The sequence below is a fragment of the Rhincodon typus genome, chromosome 36 (genome assembly GCF_021869965.1).
Source record: "Rhincodon typus isolate 14 chromosome 36, sRhiTyp1.1, whole genome shotgun sequence".
NCBI classification, from domain to species: domain Eukaryota; kingdom Metazoa; phylum Chordata; class Chondrichthyes; order Orectolobiformes; family Rhincodontidae; genus Rhincodon; species Rhincodon typus.
In genome coordinates, this window is record NC_063367.1 from 8668245 (window position 1) to 8685411 (window position 17167).

Genomic DNA, 17167 nt, shown 5'->3' on the forward strand with positions numbered 1-17167 from the left:
TCTGATGCTGCTTGGCCTGCTGTGTTCATCCAGCTCTGCACCTTATTATCTCAGACTCTCCAGCATCGGTAGTTCCCACTATCTCTAAATTAGTATCATCTGTAACTTTTGAAATGATGCCTTAGATACCAAGGTCTAGATCACCAACATAGACTAACACTGACCCTTGAACAACTACAAACCTACGACAAAGCTTCCTGCCACCTGGAAAACATCTATAAATTATTGCTCCCTATTCCTATTAGTTAGCTAATCTTGTATCCATGTTGCGACTGGCCCTTTTATTCAATGAGCTATAACTTTGCACAAAATCTATTATGCAGCTCTTTGTAAAATGCCTGCTGGAAATCCATGTATCCCATATCAACAGCATTGTCCTGATCAACCTTCTCTATTATCTCTTCAGAAAAGCTTATAAGTTTGCCCAAATATAACTTTCCTTTTTGAACTTCATCCTGGCTATCCTTAACTTCAATTTGCCCAAATGAACAAATACTTTTGTTTTCAATTATTGTTTCTAGAAATGTACCAAAGTTAAGCTGACTGATCTGTAGTTGTCATGTTTGTCCTTGCACCGTTTCTTGATCAAGGGGATAATGTTTGCAGTTCTCCAGTCCCCTGATGCAATCCGTGAGGTTAAGGAAGACTGAAAATTTGTTGCTGATGCCTCTGTTTTTTTCCATTCTCACTTCTCTTAGTAACTTTGGATGTACTCACCATCCTGACTTGGAAACATGTCTCAATGATACTAAAGGAACGGTGATAAATTCCTTAACAATATCATGAGTATACCTACAGCACAAACTGCAGTGGTTCAAGAAAGCAGCGCAGCATCCTCTCAAGGGAAACTGGGGATGGGCAATAAACGTTCGCCCAGCCAGCGACATTCATGTCCCACAAGTGAATGTATTTTTTAAAAAAAACTCATATGTTCCCAAAACGTTGTCAGCTTCAAGTGCAGGCAACCTTTCTAACACCACCAAAGCCTCAATTTTAAACTCTTCCAGTGACTGAATTTCCTCTTGTTTCAGTACGGTCTAGTTAGCATCATCACCCTTGATAATAACAGTTGCTAAGTAATTTTATAAATACATTGAAGGGAAGAGGTTAACCAGGGAAAGAGTAAGACCCATAAGATAACAAGCAGACAACCTCTGTTTGAAGCAGCAGGATATTGCAAAGGGTTTGAATGGATACTTCTTTTCCAGAGTGAAGACCGAAGAAGAGAATGTAGATACAGAATTTAGAAAAACGGACTGTGAGGAACTTGCACAGTTTGACACAGGAAACGGGGAGGTGTTGGAGGCTCTATCTGGCTTAATATCGACAAATCCCCCCGGCCTGGATGAATTACATCCCAGGCTGCTGTGGGAGGTGAGGCTGGAAGTTGCAGGGGCGCTGCTACAAATTTTTAATTCCTCACTGGCCTCGAGGGAAAGTGCCAGAGGACTGAAAGACAGCTAATGTGGTTCCACTTTTAAGAGGGGTGGTAGAGGTGAACCAGGAAATTACAGACTGGTGAGTTTCACATCAGTGGTAGGGAAACTGTTGGAGAAAACTCTGAAGGAGTGAATTAATATCGACTTGGAAAGACATGAGTTAATTACGGATAGTCAACATAGCTTTGTCAGAAGGAGGTTATGGGTACATCAGTAGGAAGGGTTTAGAGGGATATTCACCAAATGCTGGCAAATGGGACTGGATTAATTTAGAATATCTAGTCGGCAAGCAGAAGTTGGACCAAAGGACCTGTTTCCATGCTGTACAACTCTATGACTCTAAGTACTTCAAGGTAATCAGGCAGAGTCAACATGATTTTGTTATAGGGAAATCATATTTAACTAATTTTTGGAGTTCTTTTGGAGAAGTACCTTGTGCTGTAGGTAAAGGCAACCAATATATGTATTGTATTTAGTTTCTCAGAGGGCATTTGGTAAGATGCTACATCAAAGGGCATTGTGGAAAATAGAAGCTTATGATACAGAAGGTAACTTGCATGGATAGAAGATTGGCTAACAGAAAGCAGACAGTAGGAATGAATGGGCCTTTGTTAGGCTGGCGTGAGTGACCCACGAGCTGGTGTGGGATCTCAAATTTTTGCTGTTAATATAAATGATTTCGATGAAGGGTTTGAAATGTAGCTAACTTTGCTGATGCGACCAAGATAGCTAGGAAAGTGAGTTGTGAAGAGGACATGAGCCTACAAAGGGCTATAGATTGTACTCCATTTGCCACATCTTTGTCATTCACAATGTGGAAAAGTGTGAAATTGTCTATTTTGGTAGAAATAATTTAAAAGCACTTGTTATCTAAATGGTGAGAAGGTGCAGAGCTCAGATGTAAAGAGATCTGGATGTCCTAATGCGTGAATCAGTGTTAACATGCAGCTGCAGCAAGTAATCGTGAAAGGTAATAAAATATTGTTTCCTTGAGGGAAATTGAATGCAAGAGTTAGGGAGGTTGTGCTTCTGTTATATAGTGCATTGGTGAGAATGCATCTGGAGCACTGTGTACAGTACTTGTCACCATACTTCTGAAAGGATGTTAATGCATTGAAAGCAGTTCAGAGAAGGTTTACTAGACTAATACTTGGACTGAGCAAATTGCCTTAGGGAAGGCTCAACAAACTAAGCTAATATCCTCTGGCATTTAAAAAAGTGTCAATTGAAACAAACAGGGAGGCTGCAGATATACTTGGAAGGGCTGGGAGAGTGGGCCAAGAAATGGCAGATAGAATACAATGTGGGAAAGTGTGAGATTATGCACTTTGGAGGAAGCATAGAGGTAATAGACTGCTTTCTAAACAGGAAAGGCTCCGGAAATGTGAAGCACAAAGGGACTTGGACGTCCTAGTTCAGGTTTCTCTTGGCATTCAGGAAGGTAAATGCATTTTTAGCGTTCATTTCAGGAGGGCTAGAATGCAAGAGCAAAAATGTACTGCTAAGGCTGTATAAGACTCTATTCAGGCCTCCTTTGAAATATTGGGAGCAGTTTTGAGCCCCCTGTCAAAAGGATGATGTGCTGGCATTGGATGGGGTTTAGAGGAGATCTTGGGGATGAAGGGCTTGTCATATGAGCAACAGCTGGGGACACTGAGTCTAAACTGAATGGAGATTAGGAGGAGTAGGGGGAGAGCTGATTGAAACTTATGGAATACTGAGAGGCATGAATAGAGTGGACGTAGAAAAGATGTTGCCACCAGTAAGCGAGAGCAGGATCTGAGGGCACAGCCTCAGTGAAAGGATGACCGTTTAGAAAGATGAGTAATTTCTTCACCTGGGGGGTCTTCAATCTGTGGAACTCATTGCTGCAGAAGGCTATGGAGGCCAAGTCACTGAGTGTATTTAAGACAGAAAAAGGTAGTTTCTTGATTGGTAAGTGGATCAAGGGTTAAGGGGAGAGGCAAAAGAATGGGGTTGAGAAGCATATCAGCCATGATTGAATGGCGGAGCAGACTCAATGGACCAAATGACCTAATTCTGCTTTTGTGTCTTATGGTCTTACATAAGGTCCTAAGGGAACCTGACCAGATGGATGTGGAAAGGATGTTTCAAAGAACAGTACCGTATAGAAACACGCTGTTTGGCCCGCTAAGCCTGTGCTGACACGTGATGCTTTGTTAACCTAAAAGCCTTTTGTCTCTACGCAAACCGTGCCCCTCCATTCCCTCCCTATTTCTGTATCTGACAAGATGCCTCTAAATGTTGCTATTGTATCTGCTTCTACCATGTCCTCTGGCAGCACATTCCAGGCCTTACCACCCTCGTGTGAAAGAGAACTTGCCTCTCACATCTCCTTTAAACTTCCCTCTTTCACCTTAAACCTATGTCCCCCAGTAAGTGACATTTCTACCCTGGGAAAAAGACTCCAACTATCCATTCTATCCATGCCTCTGAATATTTTGCAAACTTCTAACAGATCGCCCCCTCAACCTCCACTGATGAAGTGAATACAGTTTGTCCACGCTCTCCTCATAGCTAATGCCTTTAACCCTGGCAACATCCTGGTAAACCTTTTCTGTATCCTCTCCAAAGCCTCCACATACTCTGATAGTGTGGCGACCAGAACTGTATGCAGTCTTCCATATGAGGTCTCAGTTCTATACAGTTGCAACATGCCTTGCCGGCTTTTATGCTGTACATCCTGACCTGGATCCCTCTGCATGTTAATGCTTCTAAAAGTTCTGCCATTTACTGTATACTTCCCTCCTGCATTAGAATTCCAAAATGCATCACCTTGCATTTGTCCCCACTAAATTCCTACCTACAGAGCACATTTATTGCCCTTGCCATTCTGCTACTTCTAACTGGTGCTCAGCATAAAGGTGTACTGAATCATTAACAGGGAGTGTGTAGGTAGTAATCAGGAGATTGCCCTGTCAGAGGATCTGGTGTCTGTGTGGGCTTCCATCATTGTTTCCTACTGTTCTGCCTCTTCCGGCAGGCCGGTTCTGATAGGAAGGAACAAACTGAGGATGTTGATGGAGAAATCTGGGATATTAGGTTAAATATATGATTCTGAGAGTGTGACACCATCGTGTTGTTGCTTGACTTGTGTTTTCCTGGCACAAGTTCCGCAGATAGTGGCAGGCTTTACTGGGCGATGTGCAAATTTGTCGTGTCTGGTGCCTAAACCAGTGCCAGGTGTTTAATACTGTTTCATTCTTACACTCATTTCCGTTGTAACTTGGTACGACTGAGTGGGTTGCTAGATCAGTTGAGGTAAGCTGTTAAGAGTTGACCATATTTCTGTAGATTTGGCATTCCGTAGAGGCTGAGAGAATTTATAGACCATTGGACTGAAAATTGCGCAGCTAATTTTGCTGTGGCACTCCCTACGCTGTTGCTGTCAGCTAGGATCAACCGATTCATTAATTGATCACTGCCTTGCACAGCTCCAGCCTCGACCCAACTACACCTGTTGCAAATTCTCCCCTGACGTTACCCAAGGCCCTTCCTGCCTCACTGGTTGCAGGGGTTGAGAGCTGGGTGTGCAGTCACATTTTAGCAATGCTGCTGGCAGACGCAAGCTGAAATCAGTGCTCCTGACAACTACTGCTTCAAACATGCTGCTGTGACACGGCAGCTCCAGCTAAATACGAAGTGGGGGGAAAGATGTGGGGTGGCAGGGACAATGGTCAGAAACAGGAAGGAGAGCTCCCAGGTTGGCATCAGTTGTTTTAACTAAGAATTCTGACTGCATTTGTAATAGTAACTGCATAATAAACCCCCTTTTGGAAGCATTGGGAATTGAAGTTCCATAGTTTCTATAATGGATAATAACAGTACACTTATTTTATCCAATTTCTCTTTTAAGGGACACGGCGGGTCAAGAAAGATTCCGTACAATCACGACAGCATATTACAGAGGAGCTATGGTAAGCATGTATAGCCTGCTCCTTCAAGGTCGACTAAGTTAAAGCTTTGTCACGTGTTTCAATGTTCCTTGTGTTACTCAGTGTTAAATTTTGTTTCCTAACACTGAAGTAGCTTGTGACATTTTACTCTAATGAAGTCATTGTTGGAATGCCAAATTCTGATTTACATGGAAGAAGCAAGGTAGAAATGTACTCTGTATAATCTAAGCTGTTTGGTTTGTCATGTGTTTCCAGGGAATAATGTTGGTGTATGACATCACAAATGAGAAGTCATTTGACAACATAAAGAACTGGATAAGGAACATTGAAGAGGTGAGTTTGCTTTGTTGAAGACGTTAAGATTTGTCTGCATCAACCAGTTCGTGCATTCTCTTGATTTCCACAGGCCAATTAATGCTGAGGTAACAAGTTGTAATTTGCAACTATTGAATCATTTTTAATGGCTCTGAGATGGTTATTGTCAATGAATGGGGAAGTAGTTTGAAAATGGTGAGCATTATTTTAAGTGAAATGGACTGGTGGGCACCATGAGGGGCATGTTGTTATTTATAAACTCTATTTCCAGACGTGAATTGAACATCATGCAAGGAACATGGTATTAGATCTTTCATGTAATACATTTCGAGTTTCAATGGATAAAATGGGCCATTTTTCACTTTCTCTCATAAAGGCAGGTGTGAAAAAAGTTCCCTTTCTGGATTTGCTAAGATTCAGAGTGGCAGGGGCTTTATTTAGTCTTTGGATGTACTTTTTAAGGGGAAATAGATTGAGTTGTGCAATGTTACCTCCAAAACACTGGTTTAAAATCCCCGTAAATCCACGTCTGGTCAAGATACTGTGGAAACACCATATGGTTAAACTTGAGTTTGTGCCAATTTTATTGATGCCAGGCCAAAGATCACTTTATTGGGTCTGTAGGCTGCAGATTGTGCCTGCTTTGTGGCACAAACCAATCCAGAGTATATGCAGGAACTTCAGACACAAATCTGTACCCTGTGGTCTATTGTAGTTGGGAATGGCTGGTTTAGGATGGGCAAAAAGTAACATTTTATTGTCTGTCATTACAGGCTCAATCATAGAAATGCAAACCCCAGGTGGCATTGAGAATTTCAGTAGATAACAACAGAATTTCATTTATTCAATAGTGTCCCTGTTTAGAATACTTGATGCTTGCATTGGACATTGATGAGAAATGCTTTGACTTCATCACTTGAAACCTTAGTTTGAGCACAAAAATGCATTTCTGTAGAAGCAAATTGTGATTTGGTCGTCGTCATTTTTCTCCCTGACCTCAGTGTTTGAACTGACATTTCTCTTGTAGAAATGGTGGTTTGTTAGTGTTTAGCATTTTTATCTTATTGGCTAATTTTACATATGCTCACATTTTAGGGCAGTAAATTACTTTTTATTATATTTTAATTTAAATTAATGCGTTACATCTTAAAATTCACTCGTTGCGGAAGGAGTGGTTCAAATGTTGCTGCCCAAGTATTCTCCTCCTCCTAGAACTTTTGCCCATTGATTGCTTCTGTGCACCCATGAAGCAATTAGAAGTATTGATGCCCTTGCATTGCTGAGCCCCCTAAATGCTGTCGTCAACGGGGTAAAGAAAGGAACAGTAGACCATTGAGTCTTTTGAACCTGTTTCTCAGTCACTTCAATTCATTTTCTTCAGCTCACAAATTTAAATCCTGTTCACACAAGCCATCATGCATTCTTGTTTTCCCAATATTTTTCTGAATTTGGTGGGAGTGTGAACTACAGAAGAAATCTGAGGATGTTGTTGAGTATCTCACTGAAACCAACAGCAGTTGTATAATCACAGTAATGGAAGACAAACTGGCTCTTGGGACTTTTGCCAAGGCACACATCTCTGCAGACAGGAGAATGGCCACAGTTGAAGTGTAGTATGCAATTCTGGCCAGCGTAGTAAGCAAAGATATGAAGGGCAGTTCAGAAATAGACACCAAAACAGATGCCCAGTTAATGGAGTGTTGAAGAGCTTGCAATTGATTGCTGAAAAGTCATTTCTTTGCCAAAGTAAGCAAGCACGAAATTCAAAATTCTGAAGTGAGTAGACGAATTGAATTTTCAGTTAGCATTGGAATCTTCCCAACTGACTTGCCATGTTTTGGTTTTGTCTCTAACCTGTGAAATTCAAAGTCTCATAAGGTATTTAAGCCTCATTGTTAACATTTCTACTACCTAATCATGCCACAAAATTTCATAAATGAAAGCCCTTTAATGTTATGCTTTGATGGAAGTTTATAGTTGAGGTAAGCAGCTTTTGAGTTTGTGATGGCATTTGCTGCAGTATGGATAGTGATGCCTGGTTAAGTTTGCTCCCGAGTAATTGTCCAGTTTAAGGTTAACCTTTTTATTCAATACTCGAGCATAGTGATATTGAGAGAGTATTGCTGTTAATATTGTTTAGATAAAAATTGAAAACACTACATAATTCACTGGAGATAGCAAGAATGATTTTCTGTCACCTCCTTAGTGTTAGAACAGTCTGTACATCAATGAAACATATTGCTGATTTATAATGGAGCCATTTTATCATTTACTTTGCATTTTGTGCGAGAACAGCTGCAAGTACCAACTGAGATAGGATGTGAGCTTTGCTGTGTAAATTACCAATATGTAGCCTCTTTATATAATTTGGAATCCCAACAGATGAGAGGATTTAAAATTGATCTAGATGAATTTTTACTTGGGATTTAAAAGTGGTGTCTTTATACCTTCTCAGCATGCTTCTTCAGATGTGGAAAGGATGATCCTGGGCAACAAGTGTGATATGAATGAGAAACGACAGGTCTCAAAGGAGCGAGGAGAGAAGGTAAGGCTGTAAGAAATTGGTCAACCAATTTAAAAGCCCGAGTACTGTGGCTTGGGTGTAAATTGCCCTTATTCAATCTGAAGTTTATAATCCTTATCATTGATTTTCCAGTTAGCAATAGATTATGGGATTAAATTTCTGGAGACCAGTGCGAAATCCAGCATAAATGTTGAAGAGGTAAGAGTTTGAAAATTTTGACATGCTAATCTCATTGACAAATTTACACACACGGTATTTATTTCCCATCCTTAATTGCCCTGGAGAAGGTGAGGATGAGCTGCCTTTTTGAACCACTGCAGTCCGTGTGAGTGTTAAGGCCATACTGCTGTTAGGAAGAGAGTTCCAGGATTTTGACTACTGGCAGTGAGGGTACAGCAATGTATTTCCAAGTCAGGATGGTGTGTGACTTTTTAAACCTTCCCTTTTTATCCTGACAGTCTGACCGTCTAACTTTCCTCTTCTCCCTTCGGATTGCCTACCCATCAACCTGTGACCTTAAGCTCGCCATATCATCCTGACGTTTTCTCATACAGGTGCTGGCTCTCTGTTCTCAAGGGCAAGTTGGGGGTGGGCAGTAAATTTGTCAGTGATCCCAAGAACAGAAAATCATCCCACCTCGAACTGTCCTCCTTCCTCCCATCTGCAGCTGCTTATTCAACTTTAAAATCTGGATAAACAAGAATCTCCTTTGGATCATTGACACTGAAGCAGATCTCCTGGATCTTAATTTGCTGGCTACCTCCTTCAACTGTCTTATTCCCTGGCTTCCACCTCAACCTCAGACCACAGCTGCGAAATCTTTCCTATACTTTCCTGACCCACATTAAGTATGTCATGTGGTCCCATCTCTTCTGCCCTGCTGCAAAACTTGCATTTAAGCTTCTTTTTCCCCCTTCGACCCCCCCCCCCCAAAAATAAATTACTTGAGTCTCCTCTGATTTGTGCTATTTATTGGAAACCCCTCTATCTAATTCACCCTTTTTCTACTTTCCAGCAGGCACTGAGGTACTGCATTTTGGTAGGGCAAATCAGAGCAGGACTAACATAGTTAATGGTAAGGTCCTAGGGAGTGTTGCCAAACAAAGAGCCTTTGGGGTGCAGGTTCACAGTTCCTTGAAAATGGAGTTGCAGGTAGATGGGATAGTGAAGAAGGCGTTTGAAATGTTTGCCTTTATTGGTCAGTGTATTGAGTATAGGAGTTGGGAGGTCATGTTGCAGCTGTACAGGGCACTGGTTAAGCTACCTTTTGGAATACTGCGTTCATTTCTGGTCTGCCTGATAGAGGAATGTTGTGAAAGTAGAGAGGGTTCAGAAAACATAGACAAGAATGTCACCATGCTTGTAGGGTTTGAGCTAAAGGAAGAGACTGAATAGGCTGGCGCTATTTTCTCTGGAGTGTTGGAGGCTGAGGGGCGACCTTATAGAGGTTTATATCTTAATGAGGGGCATGGATAGAGTGAATAGCCAAGGTCTTTTCCCCAGGGTGGTGCAATCCAAAACTAGAAGGCATAGGTTTAAGGTGAGGGGGAAAGATTTAAAGATGACCTAAGGAACAACTTTTTCAGAGGGTGGTGTGTGTATGGAATGAGCTGCCAGAGGAAATGGTGAAGGCTGGTACAGTTACAGCGTTTAAAAGGCATCTGGATGGGAAAGTGATTAGGAAGGGTTTAGAGGGGTATGAGCCAAATGCTGGAAAATGGGGCTAGATTAATTTAGGACATCTGGTCGGCATGGACGAGTTGGACCAAAGAGTCTGTTTCCATGCTGTACATCTCTATGACACTGATTTTACTACTCCCAGTCTCTCTCTCAAACTTCCTGTATACTACTGATCAGCTATATTTTATTTAGAAGGTTTAGCCTTTGTTGTTACATACAGCCACATTCCCCCAGCTGAGAAGAGTGGAAGTGGGAACAAAAGGCTTAGAAGAGACACAGTGATCAAATATATCAAACTCAACTCAGTTGGGATGGTGCCCTTACCTAAGATAAAACCATGTTGCCACCTCCACCAGTGTCCTATTTTGCTCAAGTATCCTTTCCCTTTACCTCTGCCTTGCCATTTCCCTTGTTTGCTCTTCTTAGCCCCTCTGACTGCCTAGCTTTGTATCTGCATTGCCCTGTAACCTGTTTCAAGAATCCTACTTAACAAAGTAAATATGTTAACCATTTAATTCTGTTCACAAATTTAATATTTCTTAATGTTTTCTTAACAGTACAGTTAGGTGATTAAGTGAAATGGGATAAGATCATGCCTACATGTAGGATAAACATCAAGTGTACCAGTTACTCTTTAGAAAATCGAAAAGAGTATTTTGCCAAAACTAAGGATGGAACACTCTCCCAGATCATTAACCACAGACTCAGTGGTTCTCAGTCAGAATAAGTGATTTCTGCTTTGTGGGAGCTAGCCACCTGTACTGATGGTAATGGAGGAGCAGATTCTAATCTCTGGTCTTACTTATGCTTAAACTTTTTTAAAAAATGCAACCAGAGGATTTAAATAATTAAATGTGTCATTAATGACCTGCTGAAATTAAAAATGCTGCATCTACGGAACACTCTCCAAGTTTTCCTCCAAAATTGCAAATCTTTGGCTAGAACTGCGGTATCTCAATGGTTAACATCAAAAGTGGAATTCTAGAAAAAATAGGATTGGTATTTCCAAGACCGCAACCTCTTTCAACTATGAGACTTGACTTAACAAATGGCAGTAGTTCCAGATGTGCCTACAAATTGTTTGTGTGTTCTAAACATTTCAGTCTACCCGTCTTGAAATTTCTTACTGGTAGAAGGAGGAAACTAAGGTAGTAAGCTGCTGTTTTTGGTGTGATGGCCAGCTCGTTGACAACTGCCTTATGAAGCTTAACTCGCTTCACAGGTTATCATGGATAGATCTAAACATGGAACTGTGGCTGCAGTCAGATCAGACATGGCCTCATCGAATGACCAAGCAGAAAGGCCTATTCTACCTAATTCCTATGTTCCTACATCGATTGGAACATTTGTATAAAATCACGGATTAAACTGGAATGATCAATTTTGTCATTTCCTGAATGAGAGGTATATTGAAAAACACAGTTACCCTAGTGTCAGTGATATCTTCTTTTTTGCCTTGCAGGCATTTATTACACTTGCACGAGATATCATGACGAAACTCAACAGGAAAATGGTATGTAAATATTTTCAAAACAGCCGCGTTCTGTTTTTGAGCTAGGCATCCGGGTGCAATTTGAAATGCTGAGAATCGCCTGTGTTCCCTTTGAGTGCTTATAAATAGTAAGGTTCTGACAACATTTCACCTGGACTTTACAGCGCTTTGTGGCTTTCACTACCAGTCTTCCTGAATATACTACATGTCCTCATGTATGTAAATGTCTCTAGACTTTTCTCTGGGTTCCTTCAGTGCTGGAATTTGACAAGTGAGTAGTGGCCGCTGTTTTCTTTAAGTCCCATTTTCAGTTCTCTAATGTGACAAACTGTTCACATCAACCGTGATGGAGTCTATACCCTTGTATATACTTAGTGTCCCACAATGAACTTCCAAACCGTCAACAATAATCTTCCTGTGCAAGTGCTAATTTTATTGGTTTCCCTTTTTTTGTATTCTTTCTTGTGTTAATTCTTCCAGTGTTATGATATTTTCAATTCATGTGGAACTGGATCATACTACAGACAAGTGGGACCTTGGTGTTCATGGACATAGATCCTTGAAGGCAGAAGGCGGGGTGGATATAGTAGTTAAGGAGGCATATAGGATAATTGCCTTTCTTAGCAAAAGGCATTGAATACAAGAGCCAGGAGCTTATGATTGAGCTGTATAAAATGTTAGTTAGGCCATAGGTGGAGTACTGTGTGCCATTCTGGTTGTCACACAACAGGAAGGATATGGGTGCAGAGGAGATTCACCAGGATGTTGTCCAGGCTGAAACATTGCAACTATGAAGAGAGACAACATAGGCTAGCTTTGTTTACCTTGGAGCATAGAAAGCTTGGGACTTGAGGTCTAATAAAATTGAGTGGCGTTCGTAATAAAATTTTCCCGTTAGTACAGAGGTCAGTTACTAGGGGACGTAACTTAAGGTAAGGGGCAAGAGGTTTAGAAAGGATTTAAAAAGAAGTTGTTTCACACAGAGTGTTGGGCACTGTCTGAAAGGATGGCAGAACTGGAAACCATTGCAACGTTTAAGTATTTAGGTGATCACTTGAAGCAGTATAGTCCACAAACCAAGGACTATATGCTAGAAAATGGGATTAGAGTAGATAGGTGCTTGACTGGCATGGACATGATGGGCCAAGGGGCTTCTTTCTGTGCTATAAATCTCTGACTCTATACCTTTAACAAGCCAAGCACACTGACATGCCTTCAAAAATAATTCATTTGGTGTAGAGTGCTTTCAGCATTCACTCGGAGCTGCTGAGGTGCAATAAATTATTCCAAGTGAAGAAAACCCTCAGTAAGTTTCACAGTTATTTGTAAAAACTTGAGTGCGGTGAAGATAATAGTTGAAGAGTCCTTCAGTTTATTTTCATGTAATGGTTAGGTAAGCCTCAAACACAGAAATACTGAAATAAAAACAAAAATGAAAATAATCAGACCTGGTAGTATCTGTGGAGAAAGAAAACAGTGAACATTTCAATTGGAGCTTTTATCAGGGTAGGAAATGCACCCCTAAGAGGCAGCGTTGTCCTAGCATCTACCCTGTGGAGCTTCCTCAAATCTTTTGTTTCAAAAATATTACCTCTTATTCTCAACTCCACTAAGCCCAATTTGCTTGGATTTTCCTCACAAGACCACCTCTTTGTACCAGCAATCAGTTTAGTGAACTTTTTCTGATGTGCCTCCAAAAGCACAGAAACCCGTCTGTATCTTTTGCCTCAATGCTCTGTGTAGGATAAATTCATTCAAACATTGAAAACCGTATGCAATGATGAACTGTCAAACTCATTTGTAAATGAGACAGAATGGCTAATAGGTGTTGATTTTTGACAGGATTTGTGACCATTAGCCCAAAGATGTACAGGTTAGATTGATTGGCCATGCTAAATTGCCCACAGTGTGCAGGCTAGGTGGGTTAGTCATGGGAAATGCAGGGCTACAAGGATAGGGTAGGGCATGGGATACTCTTTGGAGGGTTGATGTGGACTTGATGGGCCGAATGGCCTGCTTCCACACTGTAAGGATTCTGATTTTTTTTTCAAAAAATTTACTCAAAACTGGTCTCAATTGGAGATCAGACGTACATATCTACTACAAAATGACAGGCATTTATTTTATTTTATAAATGTCTGAGCTGTTACTGTATATCATAAGTTTTTCAAGTTAAGGGTGCTATTGCTTAAAGTGGTGAATGGAGAGTAAGATAATGACTTCTTGCTGATGCCTGGTGGTATGCAGCAATTTGTTACCCCTCGTTGTAAGGACAGCTAATGAATTTACTGTCACCTGATTATCCATTGGCTTCAGTTTGCCCCAGAGACTCTAGATTCACTTTCCCCTCACACTGATGAATGAAAGGGCATTGTGCACTGTTCAGTTCCAATCAGTAACCTAAATAATTAGACTTTCACATATTCTTGTATAGCAAGGACATGAGGGTCTTGTGGCATTGTTTGTAGCGTCACTGCCTCTGGGCCTGAAGGCCAGGGCACAAGCCCCATCTGCTCCAGAGGTATGTCATAACCTGTCTGAACAGATTAATTAACAATATAAGACCAAAGTGCAGGCACTTGGAAGTACCAAAGTGTGATAAGATGGTGGCAGAAATCAATTGGGATTATTCTTAATGGGCCCTTGTAGCTCTGCATATCAACAGCTTGTACTTTTATATGTTTTGTAACATGATAATACCTATGCATTTCTCGTTTTCTAGAATGAAAACAGTCCCCCAGGAAGCAGTGGGCAAGTTAAAATCACCACAAAAAATCAGTCAAAGAAAAGCAGCTTCTTCCGATGTACATTGCTTTGATGGACTTACTATGACAGACTGCAGCAACCTTTTTTGCTTCTCTGAAAGCACAGTGTTGATCAACCTCTGAAATAAATTCCACCTTCTGCTGCCAAGAGCTCGCTGTTTTGCAGACGACCTGTTGGTCTTGCTGAGTGGGCTGTGCAGGTACGCACTCGAGTGTCTCTCTTCGACCGTGCCCCCCCCCCCCCCTCCCCCTTCCCCACACTTTTCATCGCAATGATGAAAACGGTAATTGCAGAATTGGAGATATGAGAATAATTTGTGTAGACTTTAACCTGAACTGCCTGTCGCAAAATCTGTTGTCGGTGTCTAGAACCATCCATAAATTATCTACGCCAAAAACTATCCTCCTCCCAAAAAACTTGTACTAATTAGCCATATTCTGTTCTGATTCTTTAGAACCAAAAATATTTCCACTTTTGATCTCTTTTCCCACTTTTACTTATCTCTAGCCGTGTCCCTCAGCAAAAATAAAAATTTGTATCACCACCTCTTTTTTTTTCATTTTGAGCAACAGTTTGATGTGACTTGATAAACATTAGCAGAAAATTAATATTGTATGTGACAGCACATGTGGTCCTGGACTGGTGGAATTTCTCTGGTCAGTATTTTTTTTTCATGTTTTGTCAAGTGCCCTGAAGTTCGTTGACTGTTGACTTGATACCTTTCAGTGAAACTTTCCTTTTGTGATTGGTTGTGCCATCCATCCTAGAATCAATTAACAGCTCCCAGCCGTCAGCAGAAGTGCTAAAGTAGGCCCCTCAGCCAATATAGGGGATATCAGCCAAGCTGCCTCCTTCTGATTTATGGTCTGTATTCTGGCTTCTATCTGTCTCTCCCTGGGCACCCCACCCCCACCTTAACTGAAGTACTTGTGTGATAAGGTGGTTAGGGTTTTGTGTGCTGCTCCTTGTGGTTAACTACCTGTTTGGCTATTTACTGTGAGAGTAAATGGGCTCTCACATTTACAATGGCTACTACGGTCTTATACCACAGGGTGTTGATATTGCAGCAATGAGTTCAGAGGCAGAGCAATGGAAAAACTGGTGTAACTAAGAACAGAGGGGAATATCCCTTCAGACTACACAACAATAAATTTGAATGAAATGTGCGATTGGTTTCAAGTGTTGACTGAATGTAAATTTTCACTGATTCTGCTGCACTGTATTTGTTTACTGTCTGTCCCACTCACTCCTTGGAACTCCATTTAAATGACAACACAGTCTCTGCCTCTCTTAATCAGCTTCTCCAGATCCCTCTGCAGCACTTTCAAAGCCCAACTTACCCACTGATACCCTATGTACTTCATTGACAGCCCCTCTGTTTTTTGCACTTTTACTATTAACCGCCTCCTGCTATTAGACACAGACTGCCTCTGGCTCCCTTCTGATGTGAATAAACTGCAACACACTCAGAAAAAAGTGACTTTCTCTCTCAATGCCAAGATCTGTGTGCACTAACTGCTGGAACGTTAGAGTGATCATTCCTTTGAAACCATAGCTTTTATGCATTGTATGGTAGCAGAGTATCTGTGGCATGCTTTTTACATCTGACAAACTTCAATAGCGTGCTTTGGATTGTCTATAGTTTCAAAGTGTGTTTAACAACGTTGAACTAATTCCTTTATTTAATTTTTTTTACATAAACAAACTGGCTATAGTCAAGAGCACATGTCAACTTTCAGTTGCATCTCAGGTGTCTTAGAAGTTGTAACTTCATTTGACTTGTCCGTGACTATTTACTCGTAATTGCCTTGCTTTAAGAATGTGTACACTTGTATATGCCCAACTCCGAGTACAACTTTCTCCAGCCTGTGACAACTAAATCAGATGTGCTTCTTGACCCAGCAGTACGCTGGAGTATATGCTCTGATGTATAAAATGTTTGCTATTTTCTTAAATGTAGCTACGCTAGATTGTAAATACATCGCGGAAAGCCGTAGGAAGTTCACTTTCCGCATGGCAAGAGTGAAGTTTCTAAAAGAAACGATTTGCATTGTAATAAATGCTTTCTTATTGTGAACTTAATTCACAACACTGTAACAGTAAGACTGCAAAACTGGGGGTTGGCTTGCAGTGCAGATACTAATTATTGTGAAGAAAGACTATTTCCTGTGGATTTTACTGAAGTAACTTCATTTCATAAAATGATCATTGTGTATGGTTTACAAGAGACTCGACTATAGATGAAAATGCATACATGCAGCAGTATTACTGTTTCCAGGGCTGCACTTTATTATTAATTCTTAATAAAATACATCAGTGTTTATTTTTAATCTAGGTCCTGTGGAATGCAGTGTGGCATAAGTGAGTTTACTGTAACTCAGCACATAAATTTGTGTCCATGATGGTATCATGTTGCATAAATCCTGTCCACTTCACTTCTAGACAGAAATAACAATAGCATTTTTCTACGGCCTTACCAATAGATTGTTGAAGACACTTAACAGGGACCATCGTTATTTTATTCCATTGTATTACCTAAGTTAAATTACATACACTCCCTTTCTCCTTTCCTCCTTTAAAAAGAAACATCTTTCGAATTTTTTTATTTTTTTTAAACTCTAAGCATCTGTAAGCATATTCGCAAGTCCCTGCCAGTATTGAAAGATCTTGCAGCTAAATGAATGGGATGGGTTCCTATGACAAGTGTTTTAACATTTGAATTGGATTAATTCACGTGTACTGATGTTCTGTTGAGTAAACTTGATGGGTTTTATTATTCTGTGTGGACTTTTTTTATAATGAGTCTGAAATAAAGATTAAATGGCAAAATGAGCACAGTGATCTTCACTTTACAGTAATGTTATGTTTTGGATGTTGCATCAGAGACAATGGCTTCAGTAAGTTCTCATGGTTCACATTGCCTTATTTCTTAAATTCACCTATTAGCGCAAAACATTACCCATGTTGTTTCACTCATTGTGGGTCAAAAATGATTGATTGTCCATGACTTTCAGGAAAAGGTTGGATGAAAACT

At 40.6% G+C, this 17167-nt stretch overlaps 1 protein-coding gene across 1 annotated transcript in view; it reads left to right on the forward strand.

Moving 5' to 3' along the window:
- The window catches only part of LOC109911166 (ras-related protein Rab-8B), a 21914-nt gene extending 4949 nt beyond the window's left edge, over positions 1 to 16965 (forward strand). The window contains exons 2-9 of the mRNA XM_048617036.1: positions 1209 to 1374; positions 4444 to 4502; positions 5317 to 5377; positions 5612 to 5689; positions 8127 to 8216; positions 8328 to 8393; positions 11338 to 11388; positions 14090 to 16965. Coding sequence (XP_048472993.1) covers positions 1209 to 1374; positions 4444 to 4502; positions 5317 to 5377; positions 5612 to 5689; positions 8127 to 8216; positions 8328 to 8393; positions 11338 to 11388; positions 14090 to 14185 — 667 coding nt within the window. The 3' untranslated portion in view covers positions 14186 to 16965. The remainder of the gene's footprint in view (positions 1 to 1208; positions 1375 to 4443; positions 4503 to 5316; positions 5378 to 5611; positions 5690 to 8126; positions 8217 to 8327; positions 8394 to 11337; positions 11389 to 14089) is intronic.
- Positions 16966 to 17167: the final 202 nt, after the last annotated feature.